At 35.8% G+C, this 22807-nt stretch overlaps 1 protein-coding gene across 1 annotated transcript in view; it reads left to right on the forward strand.

Moving 5' to 3' along the window:
- The first annotated feature begins 4111 nt into the window (after positions 1-4111).
- LOC128230224 (dynein axonemal heavy chain 8-like) overlaps positions 4112-22807 on the forward strand; it is a 63023-nt gene continuing 44327 nt past the window's right edge. Inside the window, exons 1-18 of the mRNA XM_052942320.1 lie at positions 4112-4195; positions 10956-11055; positions 11330-11480; positions 14588-14775; positions 15077-15203; positions 15687-15922; positions 16216-16320; positions 17476-17589; positions 17742-17804; positions 18091-18329; positions 18672-18792; positions 19048-19167; positions 19466-19665; positions 20375-20528; positions 20796-20959; positions 21320-21422; positions 21903-22007; positions 22358-22519. Coding sequence (XP_052798280.1) covers positions 4173-4195; positions 10956-11055; positions 11330-11480; positions 14588-14775; positions 15077-15203; positions 15687-15922; positions 16216-16320; positions 17476-17589; positions 17742-17804; positions 18091-18329; positions 18672-18792; positions 19048-19167; positions 19466-19665; positions 20375-20528; positions 20796-20959; positions 21320-21422; positions 21903-22007; positions 22358-22519 — 2475 coding nt within the window. The 5' untranslated portion in view covers positions 4112-4172. The remainder of the gene's footprint in view (positions 4196-10955; positions 11056-11329; positions 11481-14587; positions 14776-15076; positions 15204-15686; positions 15923-16215; positions 16321-17475; positions 17590-17741; positions 17805-18090; positions 18330-18671; positions 18793-19047; positions 19168-19465; positions 19666-20374; positions 20529-20795; positions 20960-21319; positions 21423-21902; positions 22008-22357; positions 22520-22807) is intronic.

A 22807-nucleotide genomic window follows, 5' to 3' on the forward strand; every position in this document is an offset into this window, starting at 1 on the left:
TAAATACATTTTCAACACTTTTAGGTTTTTAATGACTTTTCCATTTTTATTGGTAAAAAAAGACCTCTGAATAATTCAGACTCTCAAAGTAGAACCACCATACTTCTGAAAGTAACTGGATTTTTTTTTACAAAAAGGTTTAACGAGCGAGCGGGCGTCAAACCCATGAGTTTAGCAGTGAGAGGCAAGTAATCTTGAGATTCATTTTAATAAAAGCAAAAAGCAATCCACCTGGCTATCACAATTATTTTCATATTTCTGTTGGCGACTAAAAACCACAGCTTGGATTTCATAAGAGACAAAAATTCTCACCAAGTTTGATGAAGATCGGACCATGAATGAGGTTATTAGTACAGTGAAACCCCTCAATACCCAACACCCTTCATTTAATAATGGGCTGAAAGTTCGGTTTTGAGTGGAATCAGGTTGTTGGTTGGGGTGTTGTTGTGGGATTATTTTTTTTGGGGGGGGGGGGGGGGAGAGGGAGAGGGGGGTCGCATACACTCTGACAGTTGCAGAAAGTTCTTGCTTCGATTGAGATATTTACTGCCAACAATCACTGCAGGGTGTATTTCTACAGCCTTGTTACTGGTTTTCAAAATTGCTAGTACCTCATTTTCCTTTTGCGAAGATGGCTGCTGAGGAGCTACAGTGTCTTCCTGTCTTGCTTCCTGTCTTGTGCTTTCTTGATTCTGACAAGTAACAAAAAGAAGTACTTACAATTTGAGATGTCCTTTTTTTTTTAAAGCAATCAATAACACTTTAATATTTCCATGAAACTTTAAAATCTCCAGCATGAAGGCTTGTGGAAAAATGATGTTTTGCCTATTAAAAAAAAAACATTCTTTCTTAAGATTAAACAAAGACACAGTTGTCACTGGCTAGGCTCAAACTCACTACCCTTATCATTCGGCAAATAGATCTACCTTTGAGATTCATTTTGACGAATAATATATCGTATTAAATAATCCTAAACCCTTTCACAGATAGGTATGTACCTGCCATATTGATTGAAAGTATATGTACCCACAGAATATTAGAATCTTTAAAAAGTAATATGCCTGGGTTTTTTTCAATATACCTTAGCTGATGAGATGAGAGCCCTTATTCGGGCTCTTGGTCCTATTTTGGGCACCAGCTCCTTCAGCTCATCGTCTGTAACGGACATCAGAGCTGGCCCATCAATATCTTCATCTGCATAATACAATTAAGTTTAATTAGTATAAATAGTCCAGGGTCTGGGAAAACAACAATATGAAACAAGCGGACCATAATGATCCTATATCGCTCACCTGACAAAAGACTCATTGCAAAAAAAAATACATAATAGTAAAGGCCTATGAGGAAAATTGGCACCGTCCCTGGTTGCCAATGCTTTTAAACATATCAGGATAACTTAAACTAATTTGGGAGAGGTCTCCCAAAAGATAATTTCAGTGAATTGTTTTTGTAATTGGACCAACAGTTTTATAGACGAAGATTTTCAAAGTTTTCAATATAGCCATATAAGGAAAACTCTATTCTGTGTCTAAGGGTTAAATTCACACAATAACATAAATTCTAACATGATACGTGGCGTTGCCACTGTAAACTAAGAATAAAACTATTGTTGTTAATTCCGCAATGAATAACGGTTGGCGTTTTGACGTCATTGTTTACATAACGACGTCATTGTTTACTTAACGACGTCAATGGTTGCTATTCGACGTGAGCTACAGTGGAATACGGAATCGGATTCCACTCAGTGGAATACAAGGTTCCGTATTCCACTCTAGGAATACAAGGGAAAATACCCGATATCAGAGAGAGGCATATAATAAATGTTTATATTAGTATTGAGCCTTTGCAAGTTAATCTAGCATCTATGTACAAAGATACATTAATACGGATCTATTCTATAAAGATTCACCACACCAGTTTATTACCTTTGATTCTCCAATTGGGAACACTTATAATTGAACGATCCCCAAAGTGCAACATAATGAAGTCAAAATGCCATTATTTGGGGACTATACTATAGCCACCACTATTCTATGTTTACCATTGATTGGGGATCGCTCAAGTACAAGCTACTCCTGCAGCTGTAATATATCATTTTCACAATTCAATAGCAGTATTTACGGAACATTTTTTTCAAAGTTCACAAAAAAAGAGAGTGAATTCTCATCATTTAATACATGGGTGAAAGTGTTTGAAACTTAAAAGCCCGAAATAGCCATGGGAAACTGCATGGATGAAAAACAAAATCATGTATTAATGCAACAAAGTCCACAAGTACAAAAAAAATCGGCAGCACTTCCCCATAGGACAGAGCCAAATTTGATTTATATAATACTGTTCCATGACTTTTAAATAGGAGTTGGACAAGACAGAAATAGAAAAGGCTTGGTCTAGTATCTCTGACTCATAATTGGCTAGTGCCCGTGTTCAGAAATACCACCTTTTCCCAGTTAGATAGACAATAAAACTCTGTTACCTGTTATCCCAGTCTTCTGATTAGATCATGCAAATTCTGATGTTCGCTTTATTGTTTAAATCCTAAGCATATATGCCTCTACAAATTCACTAGACATATACATTATTGACAGTCCGCAAGACACCATTCTCCGTTTCTGGTTAAAAAATTCTCTGTTATTCAGTCATTCTATAGTTATTTATAGCAACTTCCGAAACTTTGAAAAATCATTAAAAAATGACGGAAAAACTAAACAGATTGTGTTGACAGAACTTTTCCTATATAGATCTATATGTTGGAAAAAAGATGTGGACAGAAGATCGGAACTGACCGAGAATGTACGATTTACGATAACGGCAAGAACGGTGGATAACGGCAAGAAACTTTCACCCATGTAATTATATACAACCTAAAAATAACTTGTGGTCGAAATGTTAAGGGGACGAAACATTCGGATTTATAAAATTTACGCAATACGTACAAATTATGATTTCTAATAAAATTCTAGACAACTGTTGTCAATTTGGTATACATTCCAGGAAACGTATCCACACATGCGGCGCAACTATTGGTTTCTAGCCAATTTTGTAGGTTGGTCTTCGACCACGACTTTACAAATTCTGGCGCCTCCGCCATCTTGTTGTCAAGGGACGCAACTTCTTCTGATTTCCGGTACCGCGGAACCGACTCGTAATATCGCGAAAATTTGTATCCAAACCAATTCTGTACACGACGTTCGGTAAAATATGTTACATGGATTAAAAAAAACGGTATTTCACCATCGGGCAGTGAATATAAATGAGCAGATACGGTCAGAAGCAAAAAAGAAAATGACGCCCCCCTAAAGAAGCGAAATTGGACTTATCACCACCCCCTACAGTAGCAAATTAAGAAAAAGACCTACCCCCTACAGAATTTCTTTATTTTGCCGTCCTGGGGTGGGACATATGTTTAACTGGAATAGCCCTAATAAAAACCTTAATTTCAGGTCATTTATTTTTTCATGACCAATAAAATTTGTCCCTCTTTGACTTATGCTCTTAGTGAAAATACGGTTTACTTGAAGTATGTTAAGGTCATCATTTTGATGGCATATACTCTTTCTTTCAAAGTTGTACGTAGACACAGTTGCAAAGGACCTGAACAAGATGAACCAAGCTGTAGAAGATGCTGTCAAAGAGTTGGTCAACATCTTCATGCATCAGGCACTGGCTGGATCTGGGTCAGCAGATGAACACTCTATAGAAGCCAGCTTTTGTATGTATTCAATCAAAACTTGATTTCATTTTATATGTACTTATTCACTTATTTGTGAGACTGATGTCTTGTGATGTCATTATGTGTTGGGAACTGGCATGGTCCAAAGCCACTGACAAACATTATCTAGCTACTAGTTCTCATATGGGTGTTTTAATACCAGTTTTTACATGATAATTTACATATTTTTAAAAATAATGTCATCTGTGTCCATTGTGTAACTGAATGAGACAAACAAAAATTGTGAACTAATCATTGAAAGTAAACCTGTTTCTGATACTTTATAGCTGGAGCCACCACCAATGGCTCCATCCCATTGAGTACAGAGGTCGGGTCTACAGATGACAGTGAGCAGAGTGATGAACAGATGATCAGGGACGCATGTGTAGAGCTGACTGAGCACTTCAAACATCGCCTTGTGGAATCCCTTATCAGGGCTACAAGGATTTCACTGGATGTAATGAGGAAACGATTCTTCTCAAGGTATGTATGAGTTACATATTATATTGATATTAAAGTTTCACCCCAAACTTCCTCTGGTGATGTCTTTCCTCAGGGCTTCAAGGCTTTCAGTGGATGTGATGAGGAAACAATTCTTTTAATGTATGAAATAACATTTTTTATAATGCCCCCACAAAATTGGGAGGGGGGCCAGTGATTTTTTTAATAACAATTTGACTTTGAAGATTTTAGTCGAAATATTTACCGATCTGCGATTGCGAATTCGCATACATATAGAATACCGTATGACCGCTTTTATTGATACCCGATCAAGTAGACGCTCCCAAGTAAAGCGCTTGGTCATGCGGAGCAAATTGACATAGCAAAATTTGAAAACAAATCGATATTTATCGGCAAAATGTCAAGAAATGGCAAGTATTATCAGAAAAAGATCCATGCTGCCGGTACACCAACAATATTTTCCGCTTTTAAACAGATGACATTTAAAACAGACTAACTGAAAAAAAAATTTGATGCTATCATGCGTGTAACTAACATTCAACATGATCTAGATGACGAAACCTTATAACGTCTTGTTGACAGTTTCAAATCATACAGGAAAAGGAAGTTGAAAATCAAGAATCTACAAAGCTGTTATCTTAACATTTCATAAATATGCAATTATCAAAGTTTCATTGTTGTCTATTATTCTTTTAATGTCAATACAGACACTAAATCAGGCTATATGTTCGAGTATAACACTATTGTATTTCAGAATTAAGATTTTAACGTTTTGTTAATTTTTCACAATTTAAAACTTTAACGTGCTAAAATTTCACAAAAGAAAAGGCATGGGCTGTTTCACAAAAAAAGTGAAAAAAATCACTGGGGGCATTATAGATTTGCCTTAATCTGTCAGTGATTCTGTCTAAATATTATGCAAACTTGTGTCTCTCAAAATTCCCAAACTATTTAACCTAGAGTGAAGAAGCCTTGGCAGAATGTTATTTCAGTGATGAAGTTTTGAACCAGGGGTTTTCGTTTCCCACTGCATGTAGTAAAACCAGAGTTATGGTCATTGAATAAGCAAAAAATTGGCATTTTTGAACATGTGTCACTCAAAACATCAAAATTATAAGTCATACACTCATGAGATCTTTCAGGAGGGTATTTGATGTTATAAAGTTATGGAACTCATAATTTGATGCACATGCATGGAGAAGAGACAAAAAAAATGGCCAATGCTTCTGTGACAAACGCAACATATGGGGCCATCCTATGGACATATTTTGAGTTGATATTAAAGTTTCACTTCAAACATTATCTAGTGAAGTCTCCCTTAATGATATCCCTGGATGTGATGAGAAAACAATTGGTAACAATTCTCATGGTATTATGTATGACATAGATTTTGGAGTCTTTTTTGCAATTCAATCATGGCCTGGTAGAATCTCTCCACCTCATCCTGGTGTAAGGGTTACAAGGATATATCCCCTGATGTGCTAAGGAAATGGTTCATCTCAAGGTACAAGTCTCGGCTAAAACACGGTATTTGTCCACCTAAGTGTCTCACCAAGGTGGAAAAATGAACTTCCATGCAGGGCCATGAAATTTTGTCCATTTTTAGTTTAAAGTTTCAGTCATTGGAAATGATATTTGTTTTCCTACAGTCGCTTTTATAAATTTATTTTTTTGGCGACTTTTACATACAGGTCAGTGTAAGGTTACAGACACTACAACAGGCATATAACAACAAAGATTTTAATGGAAACAAGTCTGTATTATTCAGGTTAACACAGAAAACTAACAATTAGAATGTTAACAAACAAATGCATAAAATCTCTGCTTGAGATAAGCATAAAAAAAAACATATTTCATCCCAGTTGCGATGAACTCTAAAAATTGACAAAAATGATCACACAACTTTAACTGTAACTTTTAAAGTTTGTAGAACCAAGTGCCCCAAGCACATTGTTTTTTCTAAAATAAACACTTTTCCTATCAAGTATAGTCAGTTTCTGCTGTTTATATCAATAGAACATATTTTTTGTATGAGATAGAAATAGACTGCACTACGGTTACGGACTCTACACATTGTAAGAACCAACACATGCTCAACATTTTCTATTTGAAATACACATGTTTGTGTATTTTCAACAGATTAACTTTAACTTTGCTGAGTTCCTGTGTATTGAATTTAAAATGACCTCTTTCATTGACAAGTTCAGGAGCTTCTAGCTTTGAAATGATATGTTCTGTTGGCTCCTGAGAAACGTCTGACTTCTCAGGCCACACATATGCGTTTCCAGCTTTCTTCATATATTTAAGCCCATATTCTGTTTCAGATTTACTTGTAATTTCAGCAACGTAAACACTTATGGGTCCTTTTCTCGGTTTGAGCCCAACGGTAACAAAATCACCAGGTTGAAAGGCTGTATCTTGTTGGGATGTTGTTGCTGCTGTCTCTTCTATTTTTCTCCTCTTGGCTTTTGGTTGCTTGGTCTCCGATTTTCTTTTCAAAGTTATTTGTTTCTGTCCTTTTGTTTGTTCTTTGCAGGTTGCTTTAGGCTGCTCCTTGTTAGATGGTTGTTTCTTCTTTACATTTAGTTTTTCTTGGACTTTACTAATAACATCAAGGTTTCTTTTCTCCCACTTATTAACTATGTCTACATTCTCACATTTTGATGTTACACCATTCACACAAGCATCACAGTAACAACTAAGTTTCCTTGAGTTCAGCTCATAGTCTTTACCAACAGACTTAACAGAGTGCAGCTTCCGTGTTCCAGTTAATGTTTGTACATTTGTTTCTGGTCGGTTTCTATTCACATTTTCAACAAATACAAATTCTCTTCTCGACAGAGTGCTTTTTACAGTGTCCACTACTTCCATATTCAGAGTTTCTTGACAAAATTGGTAAACGTCTTCAGCATTACCAAGAACTTTCCTGTTACTTATTACAGCACGATAACAAGCATTCTTTACAGTTGCACCCAACCCATCACAGACATTCTTTCCATGAGACGTTTCAAAGTAGTTTCGAGTCATTTTGGGCTGCTTTCTGAGACTGATATCAGCAAACGCCTTTTTCCCCTTGTACTGGGCTGCACACCCATCAGTCCACTCGTGGAGTTCACCAATCTTCACCCCTCTGCTTTCTAGTAATTTAATGGCTTGATTCTCGAAGACAATTGCTAAATCCGCATCATGTTTGGTTTCTTCACTTATTCCAATGATGGCATGTTTTACTGTAACATCTTTGTCATCAAGACTTTCTTTATAGTAGCACATCATTGGATGTACAGTTACCTGGTTTCTATCAAAGAACCCTGACTGCACTTCACTTTGGAAGACACATGCATAGTTCTCACTGAAATCCATTACCATGGCTACAGATCCCTTTGTTAATTTCTCTACACATACACCCATTTGTTTCTGTTGCCAGGATGCTCTAAATGCATGCTCTGGGTACACCATCATGTCTTTCTCTAAAGCTGTCAAAAACACTTTGAAATCAGCTTCTTTGGGCACACAAGAAACGCAGCGCTTTACTTTGTCATATTTCTTTATTTCAATGCTTTCCCATTGATACCATGACACCATCCCATCTCTGTTCTTTTCTTCCATAGTTGCCAAATACTTTTGAAGGCCTTGTACTCCACATTTTTCACAATTTCTTGACACACATTTTAAAGATGGCTCTTGTTCATAGCTGCAGAATGTTGCATCACTCAGACTCTTCTTATCAATCTTAATGTCTTCTGTCATGTCAGTCTCTTTTACAACTCGTTTCAATGTTGTAAGTGCTTCTACTTTCAGGGCTACATTACAACAAGTCTGGCACAGGCATGACCGTCTGCTTGTCTCGGACACTTTCTTTACATTAACTGGTTTTAGTTTGCTGAATGATGTAAGTCCTATTTTATGATTGGGGTTTCTTGTTTTGTATAACTTGTGTGCTTCTTCTAGTGTCATTGTCATCACATGTTTCTGTAGTGTTTCTTTCATACCAGTCTGAGTTTTGATTCTAACAACATCACGTTTGGATGGCACCTCTCTGCTAATTTCAGCACTCAGGTAGAACTCTTTCACTGATTGTTTCACATGATCACTTATCACATCACATCTTGTTTTTCTCTGTTTCTTTTTCCACCATTCATTTCTCATCTTCCTTGTCTTGTAAGACACATTGAAACATTTACTGACTGTGATCTTTTTGTATTTCCTTAGTACTGATTCACGTATTACATCATATGCATGTTTCTTTTCTCTGTCTTTTCGAACACCAATGTTTACTTCGGAAATACTTTCTTTCAAGGAATTCACTATAGCATCTGCTACTTCAAGTTTCTTCTTACAAGCTGGTGTCATTGTTACTCCTTGGTCAGAAAGTACTGTGGATGTTGAAGGTGACTCAATAAGCTTCTTTAAAATGGCGGCTTTCTTCTTTGGTGTCCTAGGCAGAATGCCTTTCACCATTTGCGCTCGTCTGTATACTGTTGCACGGGATAAGTTACTTTTGTTCTGTCTGCTTTCTCCATGACTGTCATTTTCATCAACTGTGTTAACAATTGGAATTGTAGGAGACTTAAGTTTAATTCGCATTCTCCAGGCTTGTGTTCGCTTCACAGCTTTTTTCTTTTTTTCTTCCAGAGCCGGTTTCTTACTCTTTTTAACAACAGGATCTTCAGAAGAACATGTTGTTTTCATCTTTTTTCTCTGTCTGTATCTTTTCATTTCTTCAGCTTTTTTCTTTCTTAAGGAGGCTTTTAATTCAGGATCTGAATTGGCCATGAGTTTCACTTTCATTCGAGCTTCCTTCTTTCTTTCTGTGTCTTTCTTTTTGATTTCAGAATATTTTGTGGAGTTTTCTGTTTTCTGACGCATTCTCCATGCCTTGACTTTCAGCCTGTTTTTCTCCTTTTGCTTCTTTTCTATGTCTTCATTCTTTTCAGCATTCATTTCAGCATTTTTTTCAAGTTTCCGGGATCGCAGTGATGATTTTTGGCTCTCTTCTGTAAAAAGACATTCTGAATATTAATTAACCTTAAACGGTTGGGTTCAATGTATACCTTAGAATATTAATATATATGGTATATAAATCTTCATATAAAGACAGGTTTTGTGAAAAGAAAAACCTCAAAAGGTATAAATGTCCCTATATGGTTCAATTGTATTGTTTCTGTTCATAAAAATGTTTTTGAACATACTTACAGTAGACTTAGAAACAAGTGGCCGTATTTTGTAGAGTCTGTAACCTGAGTACAAGTACAAATCAAATATTACTTAAGCTTCAATTCTGTACATTTAACAAGTATCCACTGTGTCTGTGATCTGTATATTATAACACTGATTGTATTCATTGGCATACACGCCAATCTTTATGTAAAAATATTTCATCTCGGCTCCGTAATAGGCTACACAAAATGAAATTGTGTGTCATACTGTCATAGGATTTCCATTAAACAACCTGTTAAGACCATTTTAGTTTGTTATATGTTGGGCATGGCAATTTCAACAAATAAGCATCACAACATGTGCATTTCATGTGGACAATTGCATTAATTCAGGGCATCATGTACAGACATATGGTTTTGGTTACGGACCCTAGTAACATAGCATGGAATGTTTAGATAAGGATAATACATACCTAGAGCATCACTGGAACCAACGCCTTTAGTGTTTTCCATTTGAAAGGACTTCTTGCTGGAATCTGACCGACTATTACCCAAAATAAGCCATTTTCTTAGCTGATTCCATCATTACAGCTGGACTGTTGTATTTCTTAGAAAGGCGGTTGTTTTGGATGATGCAATAATTCATCACAAATATTGTTGCATCAGCCGTTTTATTGGTATTTTCCAATAGTTAAAAGATGATGCAATATTGCACAATAAAAAAATTGCTTTTACCATGAAAAAATATAAGGAAATATGCTATTGAAAACAATGGAAATTTCAAATCAAAATTTGAAGGCAGATTTTGTAGTGTCCGTAACATTAAATATGTAAAAAAATGCAACTTAAAATCAAAATATTCCAAAAATATTTCAGCCATTAAACATACTCATACAGAGGTTTTTATTTGTGGAATGCCACATTTCTGTCATTAATACATATGTAGATACAAACCCATGGTTACGGACTCTACAGATTTTTTAACCCTGAAAATCTTACAGGTGAACCTCCTTCTTTTTAAGAATGTGAATCATGAATGCCCAAAGCAACAAAAAGTTGGAAGTTTGATTAATAATCAGTCTTACAAAACAGTTATCACTTGTAAATGGGTGAATTTTCAATGTTTTTCATGCATATAACAAGGGATACTTATTGTGATTTTGAAAAATTGGCAAAAGCACCACTTTATGTTAATAAGTCATATTTTCTGTAATAATTTGTCTATTTTCTTGATTTACCCACCAAAATTTAGCACGCACTTGAAATTTTCTATAAGCTGAGGTAATGCATTTTTTCCAAATCATCATGCAAAATAGATATATAACAGTTTGAATATATAAAAAAATCAAATGAGACAGCATAACGCTTGAAAATGGCCATTTTTGGGATATGTTTTTTGCTGTTACTCAAATTTAAATTGATATTTTCACTTGAAATTTGGAGGCCAGCAGGAGTGGACTAGGTTACATGCTTTGGCTGCAAAGAATTAAGTTTGAAATCACACACTTTCCTTCAATCTATGTATAACAACCAAAAAATATAAAATGGACAAATACCGTGTTTTAGCCGAACTGCATGATGAGTTATGTGACAGATGATTGGGTAATTTGCATTACAATCTGTAGGGGCGGTGGAATGCTTCACTTTGAGGATGGTTCTGGAGGAACAAGTGATATCAGGATTCCATTCTTCACTGCTGACATCACACTGGCTATCCCAAATGTGGTAAGTGCATTACAGTAACTCTTCTTCACAAAGATATAGATATAGAAATGGAATTTCAAATGAAGTGTTTCTCTTGATCTAATTTGATATTTGTTCAGGAATCAGGATGAAGAATGTCTGAGGGAATAAAAAGTTGATAAATTTTCAAAGAATAATCACATTGTTCAACACTGATTACATCTTAAAAACATTTTGTCTTGAGCTGCCTTCTGGAGGCCACTTTAGTAATAAATCTTAAAGCCTGTTCTAAATACTTGTTGTTAATTAAATGCAGGTGATGCAGCCAAGCCTTGAGGACATACAGTCTACTCTGAACAAGGCCTGTCAGCTGGTTTTAGATGTCTCCAAGGGAGTTCTCCAGTGGGGTCAGGACAGGAACTCCATCGAAAACTTCTTTTCTTCTTCTAAGAAAAAATCTAGCACTGGTAAAGTTGGATACATTATCGAAAATACCAATATTTTTTTAATAATAAATGTAATTGTTTGCCTTTGCAATGTATATTATAATCTTCAAGAAAGTGAGAAATGTTTACAACAATGTAATTCACAATGATATTTACTTAACCCTTTAGCACATAGACAAGTGGCCAGATTACACCTCCCAGTCAATAGCCATCTTACTGATAAGCAGTCCTTATCTCTATAGGTACTTTTCAGGATATTTGAAAATGAGCAAATGAATACAGCAGTATGACCTTAAAATCAATATTACTCCAGATAATTGTTTCCAAATCTTTTTTATGTGAACACAATTTTTATAGATAATTAAATTATCTAATAAATGGTGTCAATGATGAAATATAAAATTATTTTATTTCATCTGTGAATGCATTTCCAAGATGGAATTTGTAACATTTCTTTGAAATGTCATAATAGCATTAAATCAAAGGGTAATAAAATGCTGGGATCGATCTAAATTTTATTACCCCTATCATAAAAAAGACCCATCTGGATTAAAAGCCGACAATTGATGTTCTTGTTTATAATACACAAAAATGTGGCAGGAATATCCGGTGTCGTCCAGCTGAGAGATCCAGTCCAGAGTGTCTGTTTAACTTTATTACCCTCTCATAAAATTCTTTACAAAAAGAATGCCGATAAATGTTTTCTAAGTAATGAATAAAATGAGCTAAATCACCAAACACTTGCACTAATTTGTTTACTTGACCTATTTTACGACCGGAACCATGCTGGCCATCGATTAGCTCAGTAGAAAATTTACTCATCATTTTCTCAGCTACTTATTGTTTCTATTGTTTGTAACACAAAATATTATCTACGCATCAATGTTTTGGGGGAATTTCCATACTGTACAGTACTGCTATTCCTCGAGGTTTTATTACGTCACAGTGGGATCTCACACCTGTGATTGGCAGTATAAATATTGACCTTCAAGTTTTAGCAGACGACATTTTCAGGGAAAATCAATACACAAAAGGTTAAGCTTCAGATTTTTAAACATCCAGGATATTGTTTACAAAAAGAAAGATGCAAAATGAAAGTATTGAAATGACCCTATTGAAATATGCGGGAGATGCGTATACATCCAGTAGTGTATAGGGTCGGCCAGATGCGTTTACATCTGCTAATGAGCTATGTCGGCCTATCTCGTATACATGCCCTAAAGGGTTAAACAGATGCAAGTTATCAGGGCTTCTAAATATGTGGAACCTCAGTCAAGCCGGGCCAGGCGACACCCCCCCCCCCCACACACACACACACACACAAAAGGAAAGAAGAAAGACCTGTTCAAAAGTCCGATTATATAGAAATGTCACATTTTAGCGACATATTTTCTGTCAATATTTTTTCACGATGTGGCAATTCGTAAGAGGGCTCTAGAGCCAGCATACCAGCATAGCCGATTTAGATAGTCATTGAAAAAAGCTTAATTCAAATGAGATTCTCATCGAGTTCTGCGGCGTTTTTAACAAGAAAGACTGCGATCATAATTAACTGCGGCCGGCAGGAAGCGATCAGACGACAAAAAGTGAAACAGTATTATGATTTATTTGCTTAATGCTTCTACAGTGGTTCAATATTCATTTGATAATCTTGAATAGTAATATATATCTAGATTTATAATCGGGGCTTCAAGCTATAAGTTTGATATCGACGAATATTTCATTACTGCGAATTAAAATGACGCAAGCGGCGCGCTCAGCTCACAGACTTTGTAGTTAATCAAGCGTGTCGCTGTTGATATAGGTTAATTAATTCGGAATTTTAATGCTTTCGCGAATTAACAATGACAATTGCATTTATCTTTAAAACCGTTTTTAACTAGCATTGCTTCTCTATTACAATTTAAATTTAACAGTTTGGTAATCAACAAACGGATATATCATATAATGATGACTACATAGCATATTGCCATGTGAAAATATGGACCGATTTCAACACTTAATCAGGATAGCTGCAAGCACATGATTAATACATAGTTTGTTTAATTGTGTCTTCTGCGACCTACTAATACATGTGATTGGACCGATTGCAAGAGTCTGTTAATTAAAAGATAGGCTTTAGAGTGTTCAGTGTAGTGGAAAAAGCAGCTGGTCGCATTGGTCTGATGGTAACTAAGACACTCTTATTGGGGGTAATTTTGAATGTGTGAATGACCCAAGAATGTTTGTGTATTACAATTTTTACTGACTTAGTCGTTTTGGACTGAAATTATAAAAAAAAATGAGAACATTTCAGACCGATTTTTTTTAACACTTTTTGAAACTCAAATCGGTCTGGCTTGGTCAAAATCGGTCCAGACCAGCAAATTGCCGGTTTTTAGAAGCCCTGCAAGTTATTGTATACTGTCCTTTACAGAATGCTTTAAAACTGTTACCACACCAATTACTCAATTGAAGGACTTTTATATAATTCCATAACTTGGGTAGTGGGTGCAGTAAATATTACTTAAATTTGTCCATAAGGCCCGAGCATGATTTTGTAAACATAGTCATTTCATACTGCAGCAGATATAATTTTGCCATTTGTCCATCTGTCAATACATAGTTTGTGCAGAATTCCCTGTTCTTAATAACTTTCAGAAGGTGTTCAGACTTCATGTTCTTAATCACTGGCTTTTAGACTGTGTTCAGTCTTCCATGTTCTTAATCCCTGGATTTCAGACTGTTCGGCACCATGTTCTTATTCCAGTGCCTATAGACTGTGTTTAGACTTCTATGTTCTTAATCCCTGGATTTCAGACTATGTGTTCAGCTTTCATGTTCTTAATCCCTGGCTTTTAGACTGTGCTTAGACTTCTTTGTTCTTAATCCCTGGATTTCAGACTGTCATCAGCTTCATGTTCTTATTTTAATGCCATTGGACTGTGTTCTGACTTTTATATTTTAATCCCTGGATTTCAGACTGTGTGTTTAGCTTCATGTTCTTATTTTAATGCCTTTGACCTGTGTTTAGACTTCCATGTTTTTAATCCCTGGCTTTCAGACTGTGTGTTTTGACTTCATGCTTTTACTGCCTGGCTTTCAGACTTAATGTTCTGATCTCCATGCCTTTAATCCATGGATTTCAGACTGTATTGTCCTAGAGCAGACAATCAGGACCTATTACAAGCCTGTTGCCGAGAATAAGGATGTGTCCAAATATGTAATGATGATGTCGTCAGCTGTCTCCTCGTTGAAAGGGTCGGTTTTGGAGGCTCTACAGAGATACTCGGACTACGCCTTTCTCTGGGAGAAAGACAGGCAGGAGGCTGTCACTGTGAGTAACCAAATGTTGATAATTTCTATAAACCTAAATATATGTATATATCTTTACATTTGTAATGCACAAAATTAACCCTAAGTTTAAACAACTTCAGGATATAGAACTTGGAGTTTATAAAGGAAATGTGTAAAAAAAATTGACTTGCAGATAAACATAATACCTACACTGTGAGTATGAAATGTTCATAATAATTTGTTGTAGAAACAACAAAGTCTTTTAGGCAAGCTGATCACTGGCTCAAATGTTGCTGTAAGTCTTTATATTAAAAGTGCTGATTTATATTTTATTTTTGAAGGAATTTACTGCTGAGAATCCTATCCTATCTGAGTACAAGGCCAAGGTTACCATGTTCAAGAAGCTGGAAACAAACATTGATGATATTGCTACATCTGAAATTGTCGGGCCAATAGAACTCTTTACAGGTATATTAAGAAATATATTAACATTGATTAAGGATACTGCTTTATGTATTTATAGTTCAGGGCAATTTCATTTTATCATACAACAAACCCAAGGAGACACATTCAAATTGGATTGTCCTTTAGAATTTTGTTTAAACTTTAAGAATCAAAAAACAAAACCTCCCCTTTTATAATTTTTTTTTCCCCTTATTTGGGTGGATTGTTTGTTTAAAAAGAATAGCCCTCAGCTATTGGCATTGTCATATTATAAGGCATAATTGGTATGAAAAGTAAAGACTAAGCGTAACTGGAAAGGGGGAGGATATCGTGCTATTGTGTCCAGTCCAAATGCAGGTTAGTATAATCTTGTGATGAGACTGATCTGACAGCCAATTTGCTATTTTGGATAAGTTTTAGACCAAATTTATATTACCCTAGATGCAACTTTATGTTAATATATATTTATACATCAATTTGAAAGCTCATAGGTATTGCATTTTTTAGAGTCCCTGAAGCTTGCCCTGCGTGTTGAAATCAAGCAGTGGAAGTTGATGTTTGGCCGAGAACTGAATGCCAACTACAAAATCAAGCTGGATGATCTGCTAATGTTTATTGACGACAACAGCAAGCGACTCAGTCGACCAATCAGAGACCTTGAAGATGTGAGACAGGCTATGACAGCTCTCGCTGATATTCGAGAGAATCAGATACATATGGACATGTCCCTTGGTCCCATCGAGGTATTTAAGTTTTTACATTTTTGAACCATAATTAGCTGTAATACACCTATTAGTAGTATCATTTATTTGACAAAAATAGTTGAGGCTCAACATTATAAGGGATACTTGTAGGTTATAACACTTGTAACGTTTAAATGTGGTTGCTGTAATTAATGTCTCAAGACTAACAGTGATTTAGGAGTTAATGTTATGTTTTTAGTTGGCAAATAGACAAACCTGAATATATTCATAGTAAATAAATGCAAAATAAGATTATACAATGTGTAGCAATTGCTCACAATCTTTACTTTCAGGAATCATATGCAATGCTGAATGACTTCGGTGTGACAATTCCTAAAGAGGAGCATGACAAAGTGGACACAATGAGATACTCCTTCCAGAAACTCATATTCATAGCTGTAAGTATATGTGCAAAATAGTTTTGGGGTACTCTTGTTGATAAATAACTGTTGGTATGTGTAATAAGTTTTATTAGTCAAAGTGCAGTCTTAATTATTTTTCACGGTAAGCATAGTCATGTTTTTAGCTCCACTGGCCAAAGGCCATGGAGCTTATGTCGTCACAGATTGTCCGTCGTGAGTGCGTGCGTGCGTGCGTGCGTAAACTTTTACTTTAAACGACATCTCCTCTGAAACTGATAAGCGGATTTTGACAAAACTTCACAGGAATGTTCCTTTGGTGGTCCTTTACCAAAATTGCTCAAATGGTTCCGGTCCATTGCACAATATGGCCGCCAGAGCTAAAAATAGCAAAATCTTTAAACGACATCTCCTCTGAAACGGTTTGGCAGATTTTGATGAAACTTGACAGTAATGTTCCTTGGGTGGTCCTTTATTAAAATTGCTCAAATGGTTCTGGTCCATTGCACAATATGGCCGCCACAGCTAAAAATAGCAAAATCTTTAAACGACATCTCCTCTGAAACGGATAGGCAGATTTTGATGAAACTTGACAGAATTGTTCCTTGGGTGGTCCTTAACCAAAATTGCTCAAATGGTTCCGGTCCGCTGCACAACATGGCTGCCAGGGCAAAAAAAATAGAAAAACCTTTAAAGAACATCTTCTCAGAAACCGATGATCAGATTTTGATGAAACTTGACAGAAATGTTCCTTGGGTGGTCATTAACCAAAATTTGTTAAATGGTTCCAGTCCACTGCACACCATGGCTGCCAGAGCTAAAAAATAAAAAAAACTTTATACGACTTGTCGTCGAAACCGATGACCTTTTTTCGATAAAACTTGACAGAAATGTTTGTTTGGTGCTCCTTTACTCAAATTGCCCAAATCATTTCGGTCCACTGCACAACATGGCAGCCAGAGCTATTAAAGTAAAAAAATTTTTTAAATAACTTCTCCTCAAAAATTGATGATTGTATTTCTATGAAACTTGACGAAAATGTTCGTTAGGTGGTCTTTGCTTGAACCTTTTGGCCAGTGGAGCACAGGCACTGATGTGCCTCTTGTTATACATGTTGCTGTTTATGCTTTATAAATACATTTCGTTCCTTTGCACATTTGAGTATAGCTCTGTGATCTTAACTCCACATTTCAGAATCAAACGCAAGATAACCTTGTGCGCCTACAACCAGGGTTTAAGAAGGAGTTGCTGTCATATGTGGAGGTTTTCCATAAAGATGTTGGGGACTACACACTCAATTATGACATAGTAAGTATATCTTACCATTGTTACAAGCCTTTAAAGAAGTTGTTTCGTAAAATTCAGTGTGCAATGTAAACTTGGCTGCTTGCTTGATTTGAAACACTGGCAAAAACCTAGCTTAATTACATGATTTAATGTTTTTCACAACCATATTTAAGGAGGGACCCATGGCAGAAGGCATCTCTCCAGTGGAGGCTAATGACAGACTTCAAGTGTTCCAGGTATAATGTTTTTTGGAAATCAAATGTTAGCTTTTAAAGTAATGTACTGTTTTCCCAGTAAAGAGGTAATTCCTACCAATATGATATGAAAAATAGAACATTTGAGATTTCAGCTTTTTCTATACAAATTCTTGAAATGTACGCTGTTGGTTGAACAAATTCTGTTATTTAAAAAAAAAAAAATTGTAGGCAATTGTTATATAGTTGAACACTTAATATTGAAACACTTAAACTCATAACTAAGTCATCTAAAGCTGCGTGTCATTTTTGTTTGTCCATCTTTCAGAGTCAGTTTGATGATCTATGGACCAAATTCAGTATCTACAGCGCTGGAGAGCAGCTCTTTGGCCTCACTGTTACAGACTACCCCACACTTGCCCGCATCAAAAAGGAACTAAACCTCCTACAGAAATTGTATGGCCTGTATGGAGCTGTAATGACCAGCATCAATGGATACTTTGACATTCTCTGGACTGAAGTGGACATTGAGAAGATCAACCAGGAACTAAGTGACCTTCAGAATAGGTATTGTTTTGCACAAAGGTATTTTATTTATGCTTTCACTGGGGCTGTTTCCTAAATAGCCTTATGAGCTGTTTTGTACCTAGAACAGATTTTTAGCTTGTCTTCCTTTTTGAAAAAGATAAATGAGGAATTGGCATAGCCTTTATCTTGTGCAAAAAGTTAAACCTTTACCATACAAGATATTCAAAAGAAACTTGATAGACGTGTTGCCTGAGACATTACACACTAGTCTAAATAGGCCCATAACTCTGGCTTAAATAGCTGTCACGAGTTATGTCCATTTTTCGACTACAAAACAACAACAGAAGAGTGTTTTTAAGTTAACATATTTGTATCTGTCAGATGTCGCAGGCTGCCTAAGGCCCTGAAGGAATGGCAGGCTTTTCAGGAGCTGAAGAAGAAGATCGATGACTTCAGTGAATCCTGTCCCCTCTTAGAATTGATGGCTAACAAGGCTATGAAGGTTTGTAAACCTGTCTCGGCTGTGTCAAAAATAGTGTTTAACTAAAACCCCTTTCAGAAGTACCACCATCCATCAAATGTGAGAAGAAGCATCTTTAAAGTAAAAAAAATGGTAGATGGTGATTCAATGGTTTTGTGGAGAATTACCAAACGCTTATAAAGTCTTGCCTTTGTAACTTAAATCTTGAAATCAGTTCACTTTATTTTTGATTTCTTATTGCCTTGTCTAGTTTAAAGCTTGTGATATTTTTTATAGGAGAGACATTGGGACAGGATGGCCAAGCTGACTGGTCACACATTTGACTTTGACTCAGAGAACTTCACTCTCAGAGACATCATGAAGGCTCCACTACTTAAGTATAAGGAAGATATTGAGGTATTGTACTTTGCAATAGAATTCCAATACACAAATAGTGTTAAAAGATTAATTTGCTAATCAATTTGAATTGTTTATTCTGCTTTATTAGCAAATGCATCAAATAACAATGACCAAATAATTCATATTGTGGACATTTTCTTTTATCATGCAAAATGTCACTAGAAAGACATCCTGTATTTGATAAACGAGAATGGCATATTGGGTAAGACTAAGAAACATACATTGCTGCGAATCTTGCTCATAATGTAAAAAAAATTTGGAATAATATTTCTGAAAACATTTCTTCATATTTCAGGACATCTGCATCTCGGCTGTAAAAGAGAAAGACATTGAAGCCAAGCTGTCCCAGGTTGTCACAGACTGGAATGCTAGGGAACTGAGCTTTGCCAATTTCAAAGTCAGGGGAGAACTTCTCCTGAAGGGAGGAGAGACTTCAGAAATTGTTGCACTACTAGAAGACTCACTCATGATTCTGAGCTCCTTACTCAGTAACAGGTACATCAATCATGGACCTTTGATGCTAGATGTTTTGTTTGACAAGTTCTTAAGTGTGTTGTAGAGTTGAAAAAGTTAAAATTGAAACTTGTTCTTAGTTTTGTTAACTTGTTTTTTAGTTACTTATTAAAAATTTGCTTTCCAGTTCTGTTTGGACCAGTATTATGATGCCCTAAATTCTGTTCTGGTGAGTATTCATACTCTTTAAACAAACTGTATTCATGTAGTGCATATCAAGTTGTTTATACATGGCTGGTGATAGGTTCATAGCTTTATATATATATATAAAATAGACCATACTTTTAGAAATAGTCTTGTTAAGGCCAATTTAAACAAATTGCTAGATTTTCATCATTTTTTTTTTTAAATGGGGGGGGGGGATGAACCATGAATATGTTGGTAACAATTTTCCTTTCATACATTTGAATGTTTTACGTCGACTCAGTAGGTATGATTTAACGTCATTCCTGGACAGAACTGGACTGATATGCAAATAGACACCCTAGTTCAACAATTTTATTTGTGTCATTAAAATCTAAGTGATGGGGAAAAAGAGGGAGATAAAAATATAGCAATTAATTTGAAGTCGCCTAAGGGGAGTAAAATCTTCCAAGGTAATTTCAAATGTTTTCAATTAAACTTTGGTAGGTGAAGACAACTGCTCCTGCTATGAAATGTAGGAAAACTGCATATTCACATTGTTTTACAGGTACAATGCCCCCTTCAAGAAGAAGATCCAGCAATGGGTTGGCAAGTTATCCAACACTACAGACATTCTGGAGAGCTGGCTTATTGTACAGAACCTTTGGGTCTATCTGGAAGCTGTGTTTGTGGGAGGAGATATCGCAAAACAGCTTCCACAGGTTTGAATTCTTAACGTCTATAAAAACTAGATTTGTATGAAGGCTGAAACTCATAAATGGAATGATACTTTCTTTGAAATCAAATACTTTCATATATACCTTATAAAGAGACATTTGGCCTTGCTTAAATATTGGATTCAATCATTTGTATTTCATAGGTTTAATGGTAGAGTATTGTCATTGGTCTTTAAAATTCTGATGTCTGATGTCCTCTAAAAAAAGGCTAAGAAAAGTACAATGCAAGTCCTGGTTGTTTTTCTACTGTAGGAAGCAAAGCGGTTCCAGAACATTGACAAATCCTGGGTGAAGATCATGGTGCGGGCTCATGAGATGCCAAATGTAGTAGCGTGCTGTACATCAGACGAAACCATGGGTCAGCTTCTGCCCCATCTTCTAGAACAACTTGAGCTCTGTCAGAAATCTCTCACTGGGTAGGTGGACGGCTTATTAGAACACACATTTGTTGTCAATACCATAAATTTATAGTGGGGATGTATACAGTGTTGGACACTTACTGTTTTTGTGTGGAAGTCTTTTCGATAACCTACTTACAAAGGTCTAAATCAAGGAGTCCATCCCCTGGAGAAATTTTCATTGTCAAACAAAAAATGGGGGAGCTACCAAGGTCTATCTATATAATCTATTTTGTGCAATTGCTTAGGGCTGTCACATAGCATTGTGCTTTCCCTACTTAATTTGCTACTGGTTAGTTTCCCTTAACAAAGGGTCTGGTATCTTTTACATGGGACTTAATTGTCTCCAGTTATGATCAAGAACTTTAACTATTTCAGGTACCTTGAGAAGAAGAGGCTGGTATTCCCTCGGTTTTTCTTCATTTCTGATCCATCCCTGCTAGAAATTCTTGGTCAGGCCAGTGACTCACATACAATCCAGGTAGGTTCTTAATTTGAGGATTTTTTTCAGAAAGACAAAGTATAAAAATATAGTTTAATCATTCAAATCATTGAAATTAGACTTTTGGATGAATAAGCCCAAATTCAAATACTATAGTTTGGCATCAAATTTTTGAACAAGCCCTGCTATATAAAATTCAGAATTTGAGCAAGTCCGAAAGACATTTTACCAGTGCAGGGCTTGTGGGCTTGTGTTAATTTCGATCACTGTCATTCTCTTTCCAATATATTTTACCTTGGTATAAATAATTTTTAAATCTCTGGACATGAATTCTCTTGACATTGATTGTGCATCTGTCAACAACCAACTCCATTGCCGTAAAGTATAAGTGGTTGTTGAAAAAAAACCTGAAAAGTATTTTTTACCTGTTTACACATTCTTTTATGAATTTGTACCCTGCAATGGAAGCATACATTGTTTTCAATGATACCCTTGTGATAACCCTTTTCCCCGCTTTAGGCTCACTTGCTGGGAGTGTTTGAGAATGTGAATAAGGTGGAGTTTCACGAGAAAGACTACGACAGGATACTGTCCGTCATTTCCAGGGAGGGAGAAAAAATTATAGTAGGTGTATTTTGCAAAAATTAGGTTGTAACACCCTATGGTTTAACTGAATCAATATCTGCATCATACTTGAATACATACAACATGATGCATTCAAAACTTTACACACAAGTTCCATGTAATTTTTACTCACTGCATTTTTGTAAATAGTGTCTGTATTCACAGTTCACTCTAAATTTTAAAAGACCATAGTTGTAGCTTAGTTCTTTTAGATGCTTTTGATTATTTGACAAAGTCTAATTTTATGCAAAACAAGTCATGTTGATGCTATTGATATGAGTCGATATATGTTGAAAAATCTTTGTTATAAAAGTTGACAGTTAAATCTAGGCCTCTGCTTCATTTGTCAGCTGGAGACGCCAGTGATGGCCAAGGGCAATGTTGAGCTATGGCTTGGAGAAATTCTCAGGGAACAGATGAAATCGCTACACGGTGTGATCAGGGACGCATTCAGGACCATTGGAAATCCGGACTTTGAACTTCTAGGCTTCCTGAACGACTTCCAAGCACAGGTATCTATGAGTCTTAAAATGAGAAGACACACAGTTGGAATAGGCTGAATGTAACAGAAATTAATTATAAAAATGTCTCATTAGCTTGCTAAGCTTTAGAAGTTGTAATTGTATCATATATCAGGACGGTTCTATGGACACCTCTCTGTATGTTCAAGCATTTCTTGTGAATGTTTGGATATTTTGTGGGCTTTTTCAATTGTTTAAAAGCACTTGGTATGCTCTTATATATTGCAGGTAAATGAAAATTGAACAAAAAAAAATTTTCATCTAAAATAAACTTGTATC

Source organism: Mya arenaria, chromosome 1 (assembly GCF_026914265.1).
Source record: "Mya arenaria isolate MELC-2E11 chromosome 1, ASM2691426v1".
Classification (NCBI taxonomy): domain Eukaryota; kingdom Metazoa; phylum Mollusca; class Bivalvia; order Myida; family Myidae; genus Mya; species Mya arenaria.